Genomic DNA, 17472 nt, shown 5'->3' on the forward strand with positions numbered 1-17472 from the left:
GCAGGTTGTATGTAAACACAGTGATTTTGTTGGGAACAGTGATGATTCTAGAGTCCAACAGGTGCTGAGGGTCAGGACAAGGATCTGTGATCATGTGACTGATAATGTGCATTTAATGTGTCACTGAAGGAGCTCTGAGCTCAGCAGCAGCTTCATGGATGAAATCAAGACAATGTCCATCAGTGTTTTAGCTACTGTAGCCACAGTAACAGTTATTTAAAATAGTAAAACTATCTGCTTGATTATTGGAATGAAATGCCATATTTTATATTATCATATTTTTCACGAGTCACTTATTTTCTAAAGTTATTTTTTATATTTAAAATGACTTTCTAATAAAAAATAATATTTCAAGATGGGTTAATCCAGCATGGTAGTGTGAATCACTAAAGATAATAGTTGTAAAAGCATAAAAATAGAAAATACTGAACGTTACAGCAATAATGCAGATAAATAGACGAAGTAAAACGTGAGTTATTTTGCTACAGGTGCCTGGCAGACTGTACTCAGGGCACACAAACCCATCGCTGCGCAGCGGCGCGTCGTGCGTCAGTTCAAAACAAACGTGATGACGTATGAACCTGGAAGCAGAAGAGTTTTTTTGTCGTGTGTTCGGCTTCGCAGCGCAGCGCAGCGCAGCGTCCTCCAGAGAAAGTCTGTAATTTCTGTCCTGTTTCGGTTCTTTTCGTCGCTCAGTTCGGACCCAGAAAGCGGTTCCGCTGTGAGCTCAGACTCCATCATGCTCTCACCGAGGTTGGTGCCGATTTAAAACCTTTTTTTAACGCTTCCGCTGCGGATTTCTAACTACTGCACAGGGCTGGCTGACTCTCTGGGCTGATTACAGCGAAACAAGCTGGATGTAGAGCAGATTATTTATCTAATTTCTGGGTTTAATGATGACATATTTCTGTAAAGAAGAAGTCAGTAAAATCTGGGCGGAGGTGTTCATTAAGAGGGCGTGTCTCTGTCTCTCCATACCGACACCAGAACCGAGACCAGCAGTTCAAACAAACACAATACAGACAATTTATTCTGCTTTCAGAAACTTTCAGCCCATAAAATAACTTTTTACTCATATTTTTCTGTTCACCCCCTGCTGGTATCTGCGGAGTTTTACTTTTTTAAACTTCAATGAAACAAATTTAACTCCATTAAATACAAAATGTAGTTTTGAAATGGTGGTAAAATGATTTAAGAGTAAATCTACCCAGAACAGCCTGTATGTGTGAGCTATAGTTTATTATTTGTCCTGTTTCTCCAGGCTCCTGGCTCTCAGGGCTGCTGCCTCCCTGACCTGCAGGTCGCTCTGCTGGGCTGCGGCCTCCAGACCAGGCCAGGCTCCAGACATGGCCGAGGGTGAGACTGCAAACACAGATCCTTCCTAAAGATCATATTTTCCAAAGAATCGGTGAAATTGTTGCTTTTTAAACCATAAACAGTAAAAGTTATCGCTGCTCTGCTGTTTTTATGCTTCAGAGATGATTTTAAATCGATAAAATTGTACATTTGTTGATCATCATTGATGGCAAACTATCAAAGTTTCACATAAATAAACAATTTCCAAACAATTATGAGCGATTTCACTAAAACTGCACTTCTATTTACATGAAATAGTAAATAGACAAAAACTATATACATTTTTAAATGCGTGATATAATTAAGCGACTAATAGCAAAATAAATGTTGAAATAATTTGGTTAAATTATATTTTATGTGAGAAATTTTCACATTTCTGTATTTAAAAAAATTCCATATTTGCTTTGCTTCATAATTTATTTATTATTAAATTGATTTTATCATCTGATTGGTTAAGCTTCACACAGACCAATCAGCTCCTCTTTAGAAAGATAAGCCCCGCCCACTGAATTTAATGTTAAGCCTGAATATAAATTAATGATTTATTTAAGGAATTAAGTATTATTAATGGTGATAAGAATATAATGAATCATAATATAATGAACACCATTATTTTATTTTCAATTATATATTTAATAAATTAGTTAAATAATGAGTAAATATTGAATTATTGTATATATATTTCTAGTTTTGTTCTACAGATCAAACTAATTCTCTAAAACATTTCCCTCCGTCCTCCTGAGACGAAGTAAAAATGAATTTTAGTTGTTTTTAGATGTTTAATGAGTTTTTATCTTGTTTCCTTTTCTGCAGGAAATCCACTTTTACACGTTTCAAATGGTAAATTTAAATTCAGGTCACTTTCATTTTACTCTTAATTCCTCCTGCTTGTGTTTTTTTCCATTTTTCTGAAACTCGTCTGATTTCAGGGCTGCTTTTTAACCACGGCGTCTCTTTAAATCCCTCTTCTTTCAGCATTTTAACCTGTTTTTCTCCTTCCTGTCTGTAGTTTTTAGTTTCTTGTTGTCTGGCTGGTTTAGTGGAGAAACGGTGAAACCTTCTGCGTCCTTCACTCCTCTTCATCTTCGCTCTGGGAAACATAAATCTGACGGTTTTCTCTTGTTTCAGTGCGGAACAGGCTGAGGGAAATAGTTGGAGCTTCAACAAACTGGAGGTAAATAATTTCATTATTTATAGATCCAGTTTAACTGGTCGACACTGAAATCTGGGTTTCTGAGGTAATTTTGATTTATTTTTCATTAAAAACACTTTAAGAACTAAGAAGTAGAAAAATTTCTCTGATTTTGTGAGTCAATAAAAGTTACATGTTGCTGTTTGATGCTTTTATGGAAAATATATGATATTCTTTTGTTGTTGTTGTTTATTAGACAGGAAAAGATACTCAAGATGTAGAAAGAGTTTAAATTACATTTTATTAACATAATTTCAATGTTCTGATAAATTTGCCTGGAATCTTATTTTTTATAAACATTAATGTTTAATTTTGATCAAAAACAATTGAAATCACAGTTTAATATGTAAATGTTATTTATCTCTTTATTTAATATTTTAAATAGAATTAAATATTATATAAATAATCCAACAACATAAGAGCTAGACAAGAAAAAATAAGAATAATTAGAATAATTTTCATCATCAGTTAAAAGTTAAATTATTTTTATTAAAACAACAATCAGATTTTTTTTTTCTATAAACATTTCAAGTTACTTAAAGTTTAATTGCTGTTAATGACCTTGTTTCCTTATCGACTGAAGATAAAATTTAGTTGCTTTTCATCCTTTTTTTTGTTGCCATGGCTACCTTAACAAGTAGCTTACCAAAATAAAAGCATGTAGTTTCAGTAAACGAAGGTCTCAGTTTGTCTTTTCATTTGGATTTCTTAAAAGAAAGAATGAAATGTTGCGCCTCTGTCTTCTGTTTCTCTGTCGTCATAGCGACCACCAGCAGGCCATGGCGGAGCGCGTGTCCCTGGCGTCCATGTTGGCCAGGTCTCAGAGCCAGCTTCCCGCCAAGCGGATGAAGGACAGCTTCCTGGAGGTTCACCTTCCTCTGGGGTCGGAGCCGGCGCTGCGGGAGAAGTACCTGACCAACCACAACACCGTCAGGTAACGCATCGCCAGCCCCCACTTCCTGCTGTTCCTCCTCTGACCTCTGACCTCTGTGTCTCTGATCAGGTTTGGGAGGATCCTGGAGGACCTGGACAGCCTGGCAGGTAAAAATAAACAATAATAATAAATATTAAATATTTTGATCAGAGACGCTGAAACGTTTCCTCCTCCTCTCCTCAGTCCTCATTTCTTACTCTCACACCTACAACCCGGCTCTGAAGCGTTCGCCGCTCTCCATCGTCACGGCGCTGGTGGATAAGATCGGTACGAGTCGGCGGTACCGCCCGAGTCGCTGCAGGTTCTGTCGGGTCGGGTTCTGACGTTTGGTTTCCATGTTGCAGACATGAGGCAGCACGTCATCTACCCCGACTGCGACATCAAGTTCACGGGTCAGGTGACCTGGGTCGGGAGGTCGTCCATCGAGGCCAAGATGCACATGTCACAGGTGACCGACCCGGTTCTGGTCTGGTTCTGATCCGGTACTCTGGGCTTCTTCTTTAAATTTTGACTGCTTTTCTGGGATCTGACTCTGAGTCACACAGCGGCATATTAGAGCCACGCTAGAGGAAGAAAGGAGTACCGTAAGTTTGCACCAAAAAACCTCAGAAATTGTCTGGAAAAAAATTGAAAAGTCAAAAAATTAGCAGAAAAAAATCTGAATATTGAGATTAATCTCAGAAATTTTTCAGGAAACTTATGGAAATTTCTGAGTTTGAAAAGTTTAAAATTTTTCAAAGTTTCTTTCTAGAATGTGTCCAAATTTTTTATTTTTCTTTCTAGAATATTTGCAACTTTTTCAAATGTTCTTGTTGTAGACAAGTTCTGAGATCCGTGTCATAATTATGGATTTTGTTTCTCTTGCAAATTTTGACTTATCCAACTGAGTTTTTGGTGGAAATTTCCTCCTTTTTATCTACGGTGGCTCTAATACGGTGGTAGAATCCTGAAGGAAAAGAATGAAGGTTTTATGGTTGTTAGAAAGTGTAAGACGTTGTTTCTCCTCCTGCAGTACCGGGACGGAGCGTACGCCCCGGTTCTGGACGCTACGTTTGTCATGGTGGCCCGAGATCCGGGCAACAAGAGGTACCGACCCAACAGCTGCTCTCTCCTTCCTATATACACATTAAACCTTTTAAAAACTGTTCAAAATAAAACTCAGAAGTGTCAAATTCCTACAACTTATAGCATAATTAGCATCATTACTTAGCTTGGCCTTTTCTTTCTTATGTAATTTGATTCTTATCTCACTTCTCTGCTCCATCTGGGATTTCTCCCATTGAACTCAATTCCTCTGGTTCAATTCCAACCAATCAGCAAACAAAATGAGACGGAATCAGAATGACGTTGATTTCTGGTGGGTAGTGCAGATCATCATGGGGTCATACAAACTCTTAAATATCTACAATTAAAATTAAATACATTTATCTTGTAAATGTTTTTAATATCAGGAAATGTTTGAGTCACAGGCTGACATTTTCACATTTTCATTACGTTCTGTGACTTCTTACAAATTTTTAAACCAATAAACTTCCAGGTTTTTTTTTCTTACAATGTTTCTGAAAATAATCTTAAAATTTCAGAGTTTTTTTTCCAGCAAACAAAATTTTCTGCTTCTTAAAACAAAAGTATAAATCTTCCTCTAACGCAGCTGATTGGTTCTTCTGTTTCCTGTTTCCAGAGCGGCGTTCGTGAATCCGCTGGCGCCTGAAGGTCCAGAGGAAGAGAAACTCCTGCAGGAAGGAGAAGGTGAGAATCCTTCAGGTGAACTCCTGACCTGCTGGACAAACTCTCACCCCGTCCTCTTTTTCTTCTTCTTCTGTCCAGCTAATAAATCCCGTCGTGTCGAGCTGAGCACAGCGTCGCTGCTGAAAGTCGCTCCCACAAACGAAGAGCAGAAAATCATCCACGATTTGTTCCTCAACACCCTTGATGCAAAGTACGACCAGAAGTTTTTCTCCTGACTTTATTTTGAACGTTTTGTGTTTATTTTATTTGCTCTTCATGCTGCTTTATGTCCGGTTTCAGCACAGTTAGTTTCCGCAGCAGAGTTTTGCCTCCCAACTCCGTCTGGATGGAAGACGCTAAGCTGAAAGGCCTGGAGATCTGCCACCCTCAGGTGAGACACAACACATGCTCAATGGGTGGGAAAAAGTCTCCATCTTAAGAGGTTTATTTTTTAAAAATATTCTTTTAATATGAATTGTGTCAGTAGACCGCAAAAAATCAGTCCAGGGGCCACAAATGGCTCCCGTCCCCCACTTTGAACACCCTTTGATTGAGAGAAGAGAAATAATCCTGAGTTAAAGCATGAAATGTTTAGTCTGGATTATCGTGTGGTCTTCTAACCTCCAGCTGTTTGTGTTTTGGTTCCGAGCAGCAGAGGAACATCTTCAACAGGATCTTCGGAGGTTTTCTCATGAGGAAAGCCTACGAGTTGGGCTGGGCCAACGCCTGCTCCTTCGGGTGAGAGATCCACTAAAATCAGAGCAGAGAAAGAGCGAGTTCAGACCTGACGCTCTGCTCTCTGTGCTGCAGAGGATGTCGGCCCAGTCTGGTGGCCGTGGATGATATTCTGTTCCAGAAACCCGTCGAGATCGGATCGTTGCTGATGCTCTCATCGCAGGTCAGACGCACGACGCTAAAGAGTTTTACAGCTGAGGATCCAGATCTAATCCTGGATTCCTACCTGTTAAAAACATAACGAGGTTGTTGATTAAATCTGCATTTAATGAGATTCATTAATATTAACAACAAGAAAAGCATGAAAATAAGAACTTATTGCAAAAACACAAAATATTACCAAGTATTTTTTTCTGTTTAGTTTCTGACGTAAATATCTCAGTTCACTTGAAATAAGATAAAAACTAAGTTACAAGTAACGTTTCATCAAGATGTAGGAGTTTGTTTTAAGTCAATAATTCCTTAAATATTAGTTCAACTGGCAGATTATTTAATTTATATAAAGATATTTTCCCATAATCTACCAGTGGAACCAGGACTTTTTCAACAATATTAAGGAACGATTGACCTAAAGAAAATCTCCTGCATCTTGATGAAATGTTATTGTAAGTTTTTCAGCACTAGAAACAAAACAAAACTACTTTAGGATTTAGTGGTTTTCAGTGCAGAACCTCCAACTGTCTTTCACCAAAAGCAACATAAAAAGCTACATTATGTTTTATAAACTCATGTTTGTAGTTGTTGCCGTTGATTCGGGTTATAAAAGTCGGGGGCTTGTCTGGGATTTAAACACCTTAGATGACATCATGGTAAAGTATAATTGTATGTTTGTTGCAAATTTTCCACAAAAATGGTAAAAACCGTTGGGTATGTGTTGCTAACTCCTACCTGCAGGTGGCAGTGTTTCCTGCCTCAGCCTGGCTTGATGTGAAGTTAAAGTTTGTGGTTGATATGATTAGCAACAGAAATTGAGCTATTTAAGTTTTTCAAAGAATAGAAATGTGTGTAAAATTTTTTTCCAATGTTCTTCTTCTATTTGCAAATTTTGGAAGAGATTGGAGGGGAAAATATTGGAAATATTTCCAAAGTAGCACCACTTAAATCTGTGATTTCATTGCAGAAAGTCACTAAATCAATCAGGAAATCTTCATAAATGAGTCGTCATTATTTTGTTTTTGTTCTGTGTTTCAGGTCTGTTACACCCAGGGGAAGTACATCCAGGTCAGAGTTCACAGCGAGGTGTTTGACCCGCTGACCCGGCAGCACAGCACCACCAACATCTTCCACTACACCTTCGCTTCGGACCGCGACGTTCCCAGCGTCATTCCCCAGACATACGGAGGTGAGCCGGTTCTGGTTCTGGTTCTGGTTCTGGTTTTACCGGCCGCTTCGCCGCGGATCTGACTGGAGTTTGTTTGTTTTCCAGAGTCGATGCTCTACCTGGACGGGAAAAGACACTTTAACCAAACCCTGGAGTCCTGATGGGTCAGAAACGAGCCGCAGCAACAAACCACAGGAAGCTTTCATGTCAAACAACGAATGAAATTAAAATACTTCATGCCAAAGTTTTACAAACGTTTAAGCTTTTTGTTAGTATTTTTTTAGCGTCTCACCTATAGAAAAATAACTATCATGAATCATCTACATGCTGTTACATTTATTATGCTATACTGACACGTTTACGCACAAATCGCTTTACTTTGTTTCTGCATGTGTTGGCACAAGATTTAATGCCAAGAATAAATTTATATTTAGCTCAATTACAGTCGTTCCTGTTTTTAATTTCATCTTAACAACCTGTTTATTTCCTTTAGATTTTTAAAATCACATTATTGTGACATTTCTGCAAAATTAAAACTAAGCTATCATTTTGTTTTATTTTTCATAAATTTTTCCTTTAAATATTTTTACTTTTATTGGTAGTTTATGAATTTTCCTCAGCCAGGTTGTTTTGTATGTTTCATCAGAAGATCAGGGATCTGCAGCTCTGGAGCTACAAGTGGCTCTTTTGCTTCCTTATTATGGTAAATTATAAAATTTTGCATTTTTTTGGTTTTATTTGTCTTGTTCTGTGTCCCCATTAAAAAACAAAACACTGACAAATGTGGCCTAAAGTTAAGATTGAGTAGTAGGGTCATTGTAGATAGAAAAAAATAAAAACAGTAAATTTCCGTTTAAAAAAAATCCAGAAGTTTTGTGATTCTACTTATGAAACGTCAAATTTCTTGTTTAATCCATTTATGTGTAGATTTAAGTTGTGGATGTTAAAAAATAAATTGTCTTCCCGCTCTATTTAGATCGGAACCTTTATTTAAAGACTCCAGTTTCCAGTCGAACCTTAAGAACGCGGACCTTAGCCGCTAGCAGCAGCAGTTAATCCCTCGTCAGTCACCTCGTCCTTCACTAGGATGAAAACCATGTTGGCGATCATTTCTAACGCACTGTGCCGGATCACAGGGAGGAGTGCGGTGAGTGGTTGGACTCTAGTTCGGAGGATCCGGACGGAACCGGTTCATACTAACCGGTAGCTGACCTTGTTAGCAGTAGCTAATGTTTTCCTGTAGTTATGTGATGCTATTTCTGCTCGGATATTGCTTTCTGAACACGTGTTTCATGTCAGGGTAACTTGGTGGGTTCTTTGGTGTGGTTTTTAGTTTTTTTTTCTGTCTGTAATGTGAATAATATTCTGTGTTTGTGGTGATTTGCCTTCCTCTAAGCAGCTTGTCCTGATAGAGATGCTCAGATATAACCATCGGTGACGCGCTTGTTACTCAAAATGCAGCTAAAGTTTTAGGAGGTTGAAGCAATTTTCATCTCTGAATCACATAATCATCTTTTAACAAAGGAAATTTACTTAAATGTTGAATGGAACTTCAGTTTATGGTTGAAAACATTCAGTTACTTGATTAAATTATATTTTGTCAGTTGGGTCGGATGAAGCTCTGAATGAACTGAATAATGAAGTTTATTCATAAAAATTAACTAACTTGTTTCATCCTGAGCTGCTTTATTATTGTAAACTATTCCAGATGAGATCATTTATTAAACAGGATTCTTGCTCTGTGCAGTAAGTTTTTAAAGTTTTAAGTTTAGAAACTTAAATATGTCTGATTCACTAGTGACATGTTTAATATTTATCCAAATGGATAAACTTGATCTCCGCACGCTGTTTATGAAGCTGATCATTTGGACGAAGAAATAATGTTCCACACAATCAGTGCATCTCTGTCAGTAGTGAACCTGAACGCAGCACGTAAAGGTTAATCTTATGGGGCGTTCAGGGACAGCAGGTTTCTACAGACTCTAGAAATGAACCCGAACATCAGTCGGGTTTAATTCTGATGCTAATTTTGACCTTTGAACCTTAAAACACAAACAAACAGAGAGTCTGACTGTAGGAACCTTGTTGTTGTTGCTTTTTTCCTCCAGTTTTCTCTCCTCCTCCTGCTCTGCCACCTTCAGTCTTCACAAACTCAACAACCCCCCATTCATTTGTTGCTTCTCTCCCTCCTCTTCCTCACCTTCCTCCCCCACCCCTGCACCTGAACCGTAGGGAGAGCAAACCGTGTCGGAGGTAAGCAGCTGCTGACGTTTGGTCCCACACTTCCTCCCCTCTGCAGTGACCAGGTTTATCTCCACTGTTTTTATTCCTCTAATTGCTAGATTTGCCTTCCTCTTCGCTGTGTTTACGTTTAGTTTCCAGGATTTAACTCAACGCCACTCCTCTGAGTGACTGAAGCTGATTTTAGTCATTCAGTTATAAAAAGATTAATAAATAAATCTGTACATCCCTAAAAATAAAATAGTTCCTATGACTTGTTTTATGCTAACTACTTAATAATTACTGCAGTAATTTATTCAACAACAACCAGTTGGTTTCCAAAGAAGGCTGAAATTACTATAATGTAGAAATTATTTCATAGAAGTAATGATTAAAATGTTTCCAATTATTTTTACTGAAAATAATTGCTCTAAATGAATCCACTGGCATCTTATAAAGGTTAATATTTTTATTCTATCATGTCTGTTACTAGAGTTTAGAAAAGCTTTTCTTATTATATTTAGAAAAGCTTTTCTTATTATATTGTTTTGTAAGATTTTGAAATCTGCAATCAGAAAAAATAAAAGCTAAAACCTACAATCAATAAGACAATTACAAAAGAAAAATGCTACAACCTGAGCCAATAGAAAACCTCACAAAAACAAGTATAAAACTCCACTAACTCGCTCCACAACACAGAAGTCCTCCAGACCACTAGGGGGAGTCTAGAGTCAGTAATTATCTACTTAAATATGCTGCTGTTCTATAAAATTGTAAGACATTAAGTAGAAACCAGCTTTTCTTGTGGACATCCTGTCTTTACTGAGAGTTTGATGATGATCGACACCCTCTAGTGGTCTGGAGGACTTCTGCGTTTATGAAGCGAGGTTGCAGCGTTTTATATTTGCTGTTTTCGTATTTGCAGCATTTGTTTTAACTCGTCAGCCGTCATTGTTTTAATGATAAACAGCCTAAAATGTCAAGTAAAACCCTTCATTATATGATCACATAAAGCTGCACCGTCTAATGTTGTTTAAATATTTACATTGGATATTTAGCCAAGTGGGCAGAAGAATATGCTAGACACAAATAAAATTACCCAGAATGCAGCAGGTTAGAGTGATGGATCAGAGATGAGGAGGAAAGGAGATGATCTTTGCAGTATTTTGTGAAATGATTGATGCTTAGATTTGAGGGTTTTTCATTGTTGATTTAAAGTTGAGATTAGTGAAGATTAGAGATTAAATATCAGAAATTGGCTGGACTATAAATGAAGTTGTTTGTGTTCCCAGCAGCAGTCCAGATTTAGTTTCTCAGTTTTAGCCTCCAGTTTCCTAACCTGTAGGCTCTAGCGCCCCCTGGCTGTGCTCAGCTCTGATTGGTTGGCTCCTTTGTTCCCCAGCTGCTGATTGGCCTGTCAGAATATGTCAATCTGACGTCTCCTCCAGCGGCGGCGCCCGTTCCCCCACAGGCCCGGCGGCTTCCACCCAAACCACCACCAGTACGACCAGCAGCAGGCGGCGCCGCCCAGTTAGTGAGCAGCCGGACGGACCGACCGGACCGACCCGTAAGAACCTCCTGCTGCTCCTGTTCTGTCTGGCTGCTCACTAACTGGGCCGGGGAACCTAAGAAGAACTTCTGCATGACTAGAAACATTTATTACGAAAAAACTAACCCTGCTGGTCTGAAATGACTAAATACTTTAAACGGATTTTATTTTACCATAAATTTAACCATGAAACAAAATGGCTGCTTAGTTCTGCAGTATTTGTTTTGAAAATGAAGTGATTTATTCTATGAAAAACTTAAAATTCATTTAAATGGAATCAAATGGCATCTTAGGTTTTAAAATTGATTCAAATATCTGCTGGAATCGATCTGGTTCAGTTCTTTTGGAGCAAATATCACATAAATAAAACCAGAGGCGTGAAATGAGACGACTGAAGTGGAAAGTTGATTCATCTGATGGTGAATGTTGATTAAAACCATCCAGTACCTGCTGGGGGCGCTAGAGACCACATTAATGTCACAACAGTCGCTGTGTGGAGGAAAAAGAATCAATAAAGATTTTAAGGTTAAATTATTTTAGATGTGAGGTAAAAGTAGGAAGGATATTTTAAACCATTCAGGCCTTTTTACCAATCATTATTAGTTTTATTTTATATTTTTAGGCCACTGGAAGCTGGAGAAAACAAATGGTCCGAGCCGACGTCCTGGTGGAACGCCACCACTGATGATATCTGGCTCTTTAAATCAATCTGTGCAAATGTATTTTATATCTAAAAGAAGACAAGCTAGCAGAAGTGCCTAAATGTTCACTTTTTCTAAACGTTTACTTGAATAATTAATCCATTAAATTTATTTCTCAGAAGTTTATTTCCAACAAACTGGAGAGAAACTGAAGGCTGAGGATTTGTTGGTTCTCCTGCCCTGTTGCTGCCTTCAGTGTAATCTGTGTGTAGCTGCAGCCAAACCCAAACCCTGGACCCGCCCAGCCCAGTCTGTTGTATCCCAGTACCCCCCACTGTGAAGAGGAAGGCAGCCTGGCGCTGCTCAGTGCGGTCGATCCGTTTGCTCTGATCTGTAATCCTGCTGTCATCCGATGAGCTAATCGAGCGTTGATGTGTTTCAGGGCGCCAGAGTCGTCGCCTCCCGCTCCTTATCTGACTTCACTCCTCAGGCGACCTTTGACATCAAGGTGAGAAGGAGCCAGTCGCCCTCTGACATCGGTCTCTTCTGTAATTTACCAAATTAAGGGAGGAAATGTTTCTGGGACAGATTGTGTTGTGAAAACGTCTCTTCTCTGTAGAAATGCGACGTGCACCGGCTGGAGGCGGGGCCTCCTGTGAAGGCGGAGCTAACGCGGGAGCAGGGCCTGCAGTATTACCGCACCATGCAGATGGTGCGGCGCATGGAGCTGAAAGCCGACCAGCTCTACAAGCAGAAGATCATCCGGGGTTTCTGCCACCTCTACGATGGACAGGTACGTCAGACTCTGTTCCACTGAGAACCAAAACATTTGTTTTCTCACTGCACTGAGTCAAACCAACCAAATAATTTGGATAACCTGTTCCACTCCTCACCTGTGGGGGCGCTGCACCAAGAACCACTGAAGGAAATGATGCAAAAACTTCTGAAGACACTGAGCACAACTTTCTTCTTCACCAAAGGGAAACAAAAATGGAGCGTCGTCAGATTTTAGCGACATGTTTTCATCTAACCATGAGCCATTTCTTCATATTTGTATTTACCCAGCATGCCCTGCGCTGTAGTCCACTTCCTGGCGTTCACATGCATTTGAACTGATCCAGAGTTCACTTCAACCGAACCCAGACTGAGGTCTGTAGACAACCAGAGTTTGATTAGAATTCACACGTCACCAAACGAACTGAACTTTCTAGATCAACAAACTGGAGTTGGATTAAATTGGATTAAACAGAACTGGTGTGAATGAAATAATCTGGTCTGACGTCAGCAACAACCTTTAAGGCTGTGGGAGGCGTTGAAAAGCACTTTCTAACCTAAACATAGTTCTCATGTGACATCACAGTTCCAGAAACTTCGTGGCTGACGGCCATCTTGGTAGGTGTGCTTAACTGTCATGAGGGTTGCTATGACAACAATGGGCCACAAGCTTAGAACTAGTGAATAAATCAGGTTTCATTTAAAAATTTACACATTTACTGTTGCATGACTAGGTTTAGCAATGGCCTAGTCAAAGTTCATGATGTGAAGGGATGTTTCTGAAGCTCAGAGTGGTTCTGGATGTTGGAGTAACGTCGTCTCTGCCCACAGGAAGCGTGCGCTGCCGGAATCGAAGCCGCCATCAACCCATCGGATCACCTGATCACAGCGTACCGAGCGCATGGCTACACCTACACCCGCGGCGTCTCCGTCAGAGAGATCCTGGCCGAGCTCACAGGTGAGGCGGGCGAGGCGCCGACCCACCCGGGTCCGCCTGGTTCTGGTGGCTGACACCGTGTTCTGTCTGCTCCGTTCAGGTCGCATAGGGGGCGTGGCCAAAGGGAAGGGCGGATCCATGCACATGTACGCGCCTCACTTCTACGGCGGCAACGGGATTGTAGGCGCTCAGGTAGCTACAGGAAGTTAGCATGAGGCTCCTCCACCTGTCTGATGATGTCACCGGCTGATGATGTCACCTGTGTGACCCGTCCAGGTGCCGCTGGGCGCCGGCATCGCTCTGGCCTGCCAGTACCAAGGAAACAACCAGATCTGTGTGACGTTGTACGGCGACGGAGCCGCAAACCAGGTGAGGAAAAAACAACTTCCTGTTTTTCTAAAACCCAGTTCAGGTCATGAAGGTCGTGTTAAATTTACTGTAAAGGTTTATAGAAGAAAAACGTGAATTTGATGCACAAACCTGAACTTAACGCAGATTAGATCTGATTCATATGAGGTCAGAAATATTCATACAGGAACAAGTATTTACAACCATACATGATGGTAGAACTAAACCGTAATACAAGAAAAACTATTTAGTAATACAAGAAAAGTAGTAATATGAGAAACGTTATAGTAATGGGAGACAAAAGTGGTAATAATTATAACGTTATGACTTTTCTTGTCTTTTGTTGTAATTCAGGAAAAATCAGTGATAAGAGAATTAAGCCATATGAGACAATAACTTTAATAATACAGAAGTTGTAGTAATTTGAAAAAGAAAATAGTTTTAAGACTAGAAAAGGTTGTTTTTTATATGAGTTTTTATAATTGTCCTCATAATACATTTTTTTTTCTTAGCCTGTCCTTAATACTCATCATAATTGTGTTCAGTTTATAAATGTTCATTTTTATTTGCACATATCCGTTTAAAGATCCTCAGTGAAAAACATGTTTATACATTTTGTTAGTATTATTACTTGGTTCTGAAAATCGATCTAATAACTGGGAGTTCAGTTTGTTTGTGTAAAATCTGACTGTTGGTGAATAACTAACGGTAAAACTGTTCCTGATTAGTTAGTTTAAGTCAGTTGGAGTTCAGTTTCTGGATTATTTTAGCAGCTGAGTGTTAATTTAACATCTTATGTGACGTCATCAGGGTCAGCTGTTTGAGTCCTTCAACATGGCCGCCCTCTGGAAGCTGCCGTGCGTCTTCATCTGTGAGAACAACAAGTACGGCATGGGGACGTCGGTGGAGCGGGCGTCGGCCAGCACCGACTACTACAAGCGGGGCGACTTCATCCCCGGACTCAGAGTGAGGCTCAGACCGGGGCGTTAGCATGGTGTTAGCACTGCATTAGCATGGTGTTAGCGCTGTGTTAGCGCTGCGTTAGCATGGTGTTAGCGCTGCATTAGCATAGTGTTAGCGCTGCATTAGCATGGTGTTAGCGCTGTGTTAGCGCTGCGTTAGCATGGTGTTAGCGCTGCATTAGCATGGTGTTAGCGCTGCGTTAGCATGGTGTTAGCGCTGCATTAGCATAGTGTTAGCGCTGCATTAGCATGGTGGTCCCGGGCGGCAGCGCGGCGTTGGGCCGTACGCCGCGGCCGCCGCCCTCTGGACCCAGATTACATCAGGACTCGTCGCTGCGGCGCCGTCCTGGCAGCTGCAGGTGTGAGCATGCGTCCAGCCGTCCGCTGCTCATGTATGATGCTGCACACAGGCCGTCCAGGAAACGCTCGGGTTCGCCGTGATGCCACGGGGTGGGACGCTGCGTTAGTGACGCCGTTTTCTCTGCAGGTGGACGGGATGGACGTGCTGTGTGTCAGAGAGGCGGCGAGGTTCGCTGCAGATCACTGCAGAGCCGGGAAGGTGAGTTAAACTCTTCTTCTTCTGCTGCTGCTGTCAGGCGCGGTGAAGTCACTTCCTGTTTGTTTTCCAGGGGCCAATCATCATGGAGCTGCAGACCTACCGTTACCATGGACACAGCATGAGTGACCCGGGCGTCAGGTGAGTCCCAGATACATGGAGAGTCTGCGAGTGAGTTTGTTTTGTTCACCATGTGCCGCTGTGCAGCTACCGGACCCGGGAGGAGATCCAGGAGGTCCGCAGTAAGAGCGACCCGATCTCCCTGCTGAAGGAGCGACTGCTCAGCAACAACATGGCGTCCGTCGAGGAGCTCAAGGTAGGGAGGGTTGCCATGGACACACAGTTACGACCTTTTCACTGCACAAGTTTTATTAACAACAGAAAAGTTGTAATATGAAAAAAATCTTAATAATATGAGAAGTTGTATTAATATAAAAAAACTCGTATGATAAGTCCTTATTTGAGAAATCGTTGTAATACCAGAAAAATTCGTAATATAAGTATCTTATTCTTATCGGCCCATTTCCGATTTTTTTCAGTCAAATAAAATTCAGATTTGTTCCATTTTATGTGGAGAAAAATCATTCATGTGTATTTAATCCGACTTTTATGTCATTGAGACGAGATGAGATTCTGTTCCAGGAGAATCTCAGCACCAACACTTAGCTTTCATTAATCAGGTTCCCTCAGATTAAGATCTGATCATGATGCTGCTGGCTACCGTTGCTAAGCAACGTTGTCCGTAGACGGCAGCAGCCATTTTTACTTTCATAAACTTTGTTCTGGTCTTGCGTGTCATATTATTGCAACAAGGACCCAGTGTTTACGTCTGTAGGCAGACAGTTTACAGTCTCCATGGTGATTGCTGCTGGCTTTCCTTCTTGGCTTTGTGCTAAAACATCTGGAGGCTTCAGAGCGGCAAAACACCTGAACATCTGGATTTAGATGCTGCTCCTGATCAGTTAGTCGGTTATTTAATCTTGTGAAATCAGTCGGTCAATTGGTTCTGGTGAACTGTTTCTTCTTTTCTGGTTCAGTTCATGCGTAACGTTGCGTTTCTGTAAGTAGAAAACAGGAACCGGCTTCGTTTTGTTGATGATAAAATCAGGAAATTTTGAAATCCAGAAACCTGAACAGCTTGGAATGTTTTTATTTTGCTTCAGATGCTGCAACACGTTTCCAGTTTTACTGGGAAGAAATTCTCTGAAAATATGAAAAACTTGCAGGAACTGATGGAAATCTTCTCCCGTTTCAGGAAATCGACATCCAGATCCGTAAGGAGGTGGAGGAGGCGGCTCAGTTTGCGACCTCTGACCCCGAGCCGCCGCTGGAGGAACTCTGCAACCATATTTTCTCCAACAACCCGCCGCTGGAGGTCCGCGGGACGAACCCCTGGTCCAAACTGAAATCCATCAGCTAAAACGTCCCGACTGTGAATCAAACCTGCCAGTATTTATTTACCTGAAACTGTTTTTAATAGGAATCTAAATTATTTAATGAGCTGAGAGTCGGACCAGGCTGCTAGCGGCGCAGAAACACAAACATTAGCTTTTCATCTGAACGCGCCGTCCTGCAAACAAACGCACAACTACAAGGTTTCATTTCCGACCCGAATCCAACATCCTGCTGGAGTTTTAAAAAGTTATTAAATTTGAAGGCATTTTAGAAGCAATGTTGGAAAATTTGCAGCATCATTCTTGAGTCACGAGGTCAAGTCAAAGTAACAGAATCAGTTTAAAGGAGCTGAGCACTACAAAAACAGAACACTAACTTATTTCTAGTTTTCTGTAAAAATGGGTCGAATTTTCACTTTTCTGACGCTGTATTAGATCAATTGTACAACAAAAAGAAGTTTCTAGAAAAAAGTGAAATTCTGTGATTAATCTCTGAAATATTCAATTTTTCAAACTCAAATTTATTAATCTCAGAAATTTAGTTTTTCCTCCTTGAAAATTCATGAGATTAATCTCTCGATTTCTGAACTTAATCTGAGATTTTCAGTTTTTTCTTGCAAATTTCTGAGATTAATCACAAAATTTCAGCTTTTCTCTAAAATTTAAAATCAGAATTGTACAACTTTTCAAACTCAGAATTTATATATATATATAAAAATTCTGATATTAATCTCAAAATTTGAGTTTTTTCTCTGAAATTGACTCTTTTTTTCTATTTACGGTGTTTCCTGACACGCTGGTCCTGTTTCCTCTGTAATGAGGTTA

General features: G+C 40.3%; 2 protein-coding genes across 7 annotated transcripts; both read left to right on the forward strand.

The window, feature by feature from the left end:
• Positions 1-646: 646 nt before the first annotated feature.
• acot9 (acyl-CoA thioesterase 9) lies at positions 647-7705 on the forward strand. Of its 2 annotated transcripts, XM_005812696.3 has the most exons (16): positions 647-753; positions 1262-1356; positions 2170-2196; positions 2485-2530; positions 3312-3482; positions 3552-3589; positions 3666-3749; positions 3827-3930; positions 4495-4568; positions 5164-5231; positions 5310-5421; positions 5511-5601; positions 5863-5948; positions 6021-6108; positions 7137-7287; positions 7372-7705. In XM_005812696.3, the coding sequence occupies exons 1-16, from the start codon at positions 740-742 to the stop codon at positions 7425-7427; spliced, it is 1305 nt and encodes a 434-aa protein (XP_005812753.1). In that variant the 5' UTR covers positions 647-739; the 3' UTR covers positions 7428-7705. The 2 variants fall into 2 exon arrangements, with proteins under 2 accessions (XP_005812753.1, XP_023181977.1); XM_023326209.1 differs by lacking the exon at positions 2170-2196.
• Positions 7706-8259: 554 nt separating this feature from the next.
• On the forward strand, positions 8260-17315 carry pdha1 (pyruvate dehydrogenase E1 alpha 1 subunit). 5 transcript variants are annotated; one of them, XM_014473967.2, is made up of 13 exons: positions 8260-8413; positions 9499-9519; positions 10889-11053; positions 12119-12184; positions 12296-12469; positions 13282-13408; positions 13488-13579; positions 13664-13756; positions 14546-14701; positions 15185-15256; positions 15327-15394; positions 15461-15569; positions 16509-17315. In XM_014473967.2, exons 1-13 carry the CDS (start codon positions 8354-8356, stop codon positions 16671-16673), a joined length of 1368 nt encoding a protein of 455 aa, XP_014329453.1. In that variant the 5' UTR covers positions 8260-8353; the 3' UTR covers positions 16674-17315. The 5 variants fall into 5 exon arrangements, with proteins under 5 accessions (XP_014329453.1, XP_023181973.1, XP_023181974.1 ...); XM_023326205.1 differs by lacking the exon at positions 10889-11053 and having other exon boundaries at positions 8261-8413; XM_023326207.1 differs by lacking the exon at positions 10889-11053 and having other exon boundaries at positions 8397-8413; positions 9499-9572.
• The last annotated feature ends 157 nt before the right edge of the window (positions 17316-17472 follow it).

Source organism: Xiphophorus maculatus, chromosome 21 (genome assembly GCF_002775205.1).
Source record: "Xiphophorus maculatus strain JP 163 A chromosome 21, X_maculatus-5.0-male, whole genome shotgun sequence".
NCBI classification, from domain to species: Eukaryota; Metazoa; Chordata; class Actinopteri; order Cyprinodontiformes; family Poeciliidae; genus Xiphophorus; species Xiphophorus maculatus.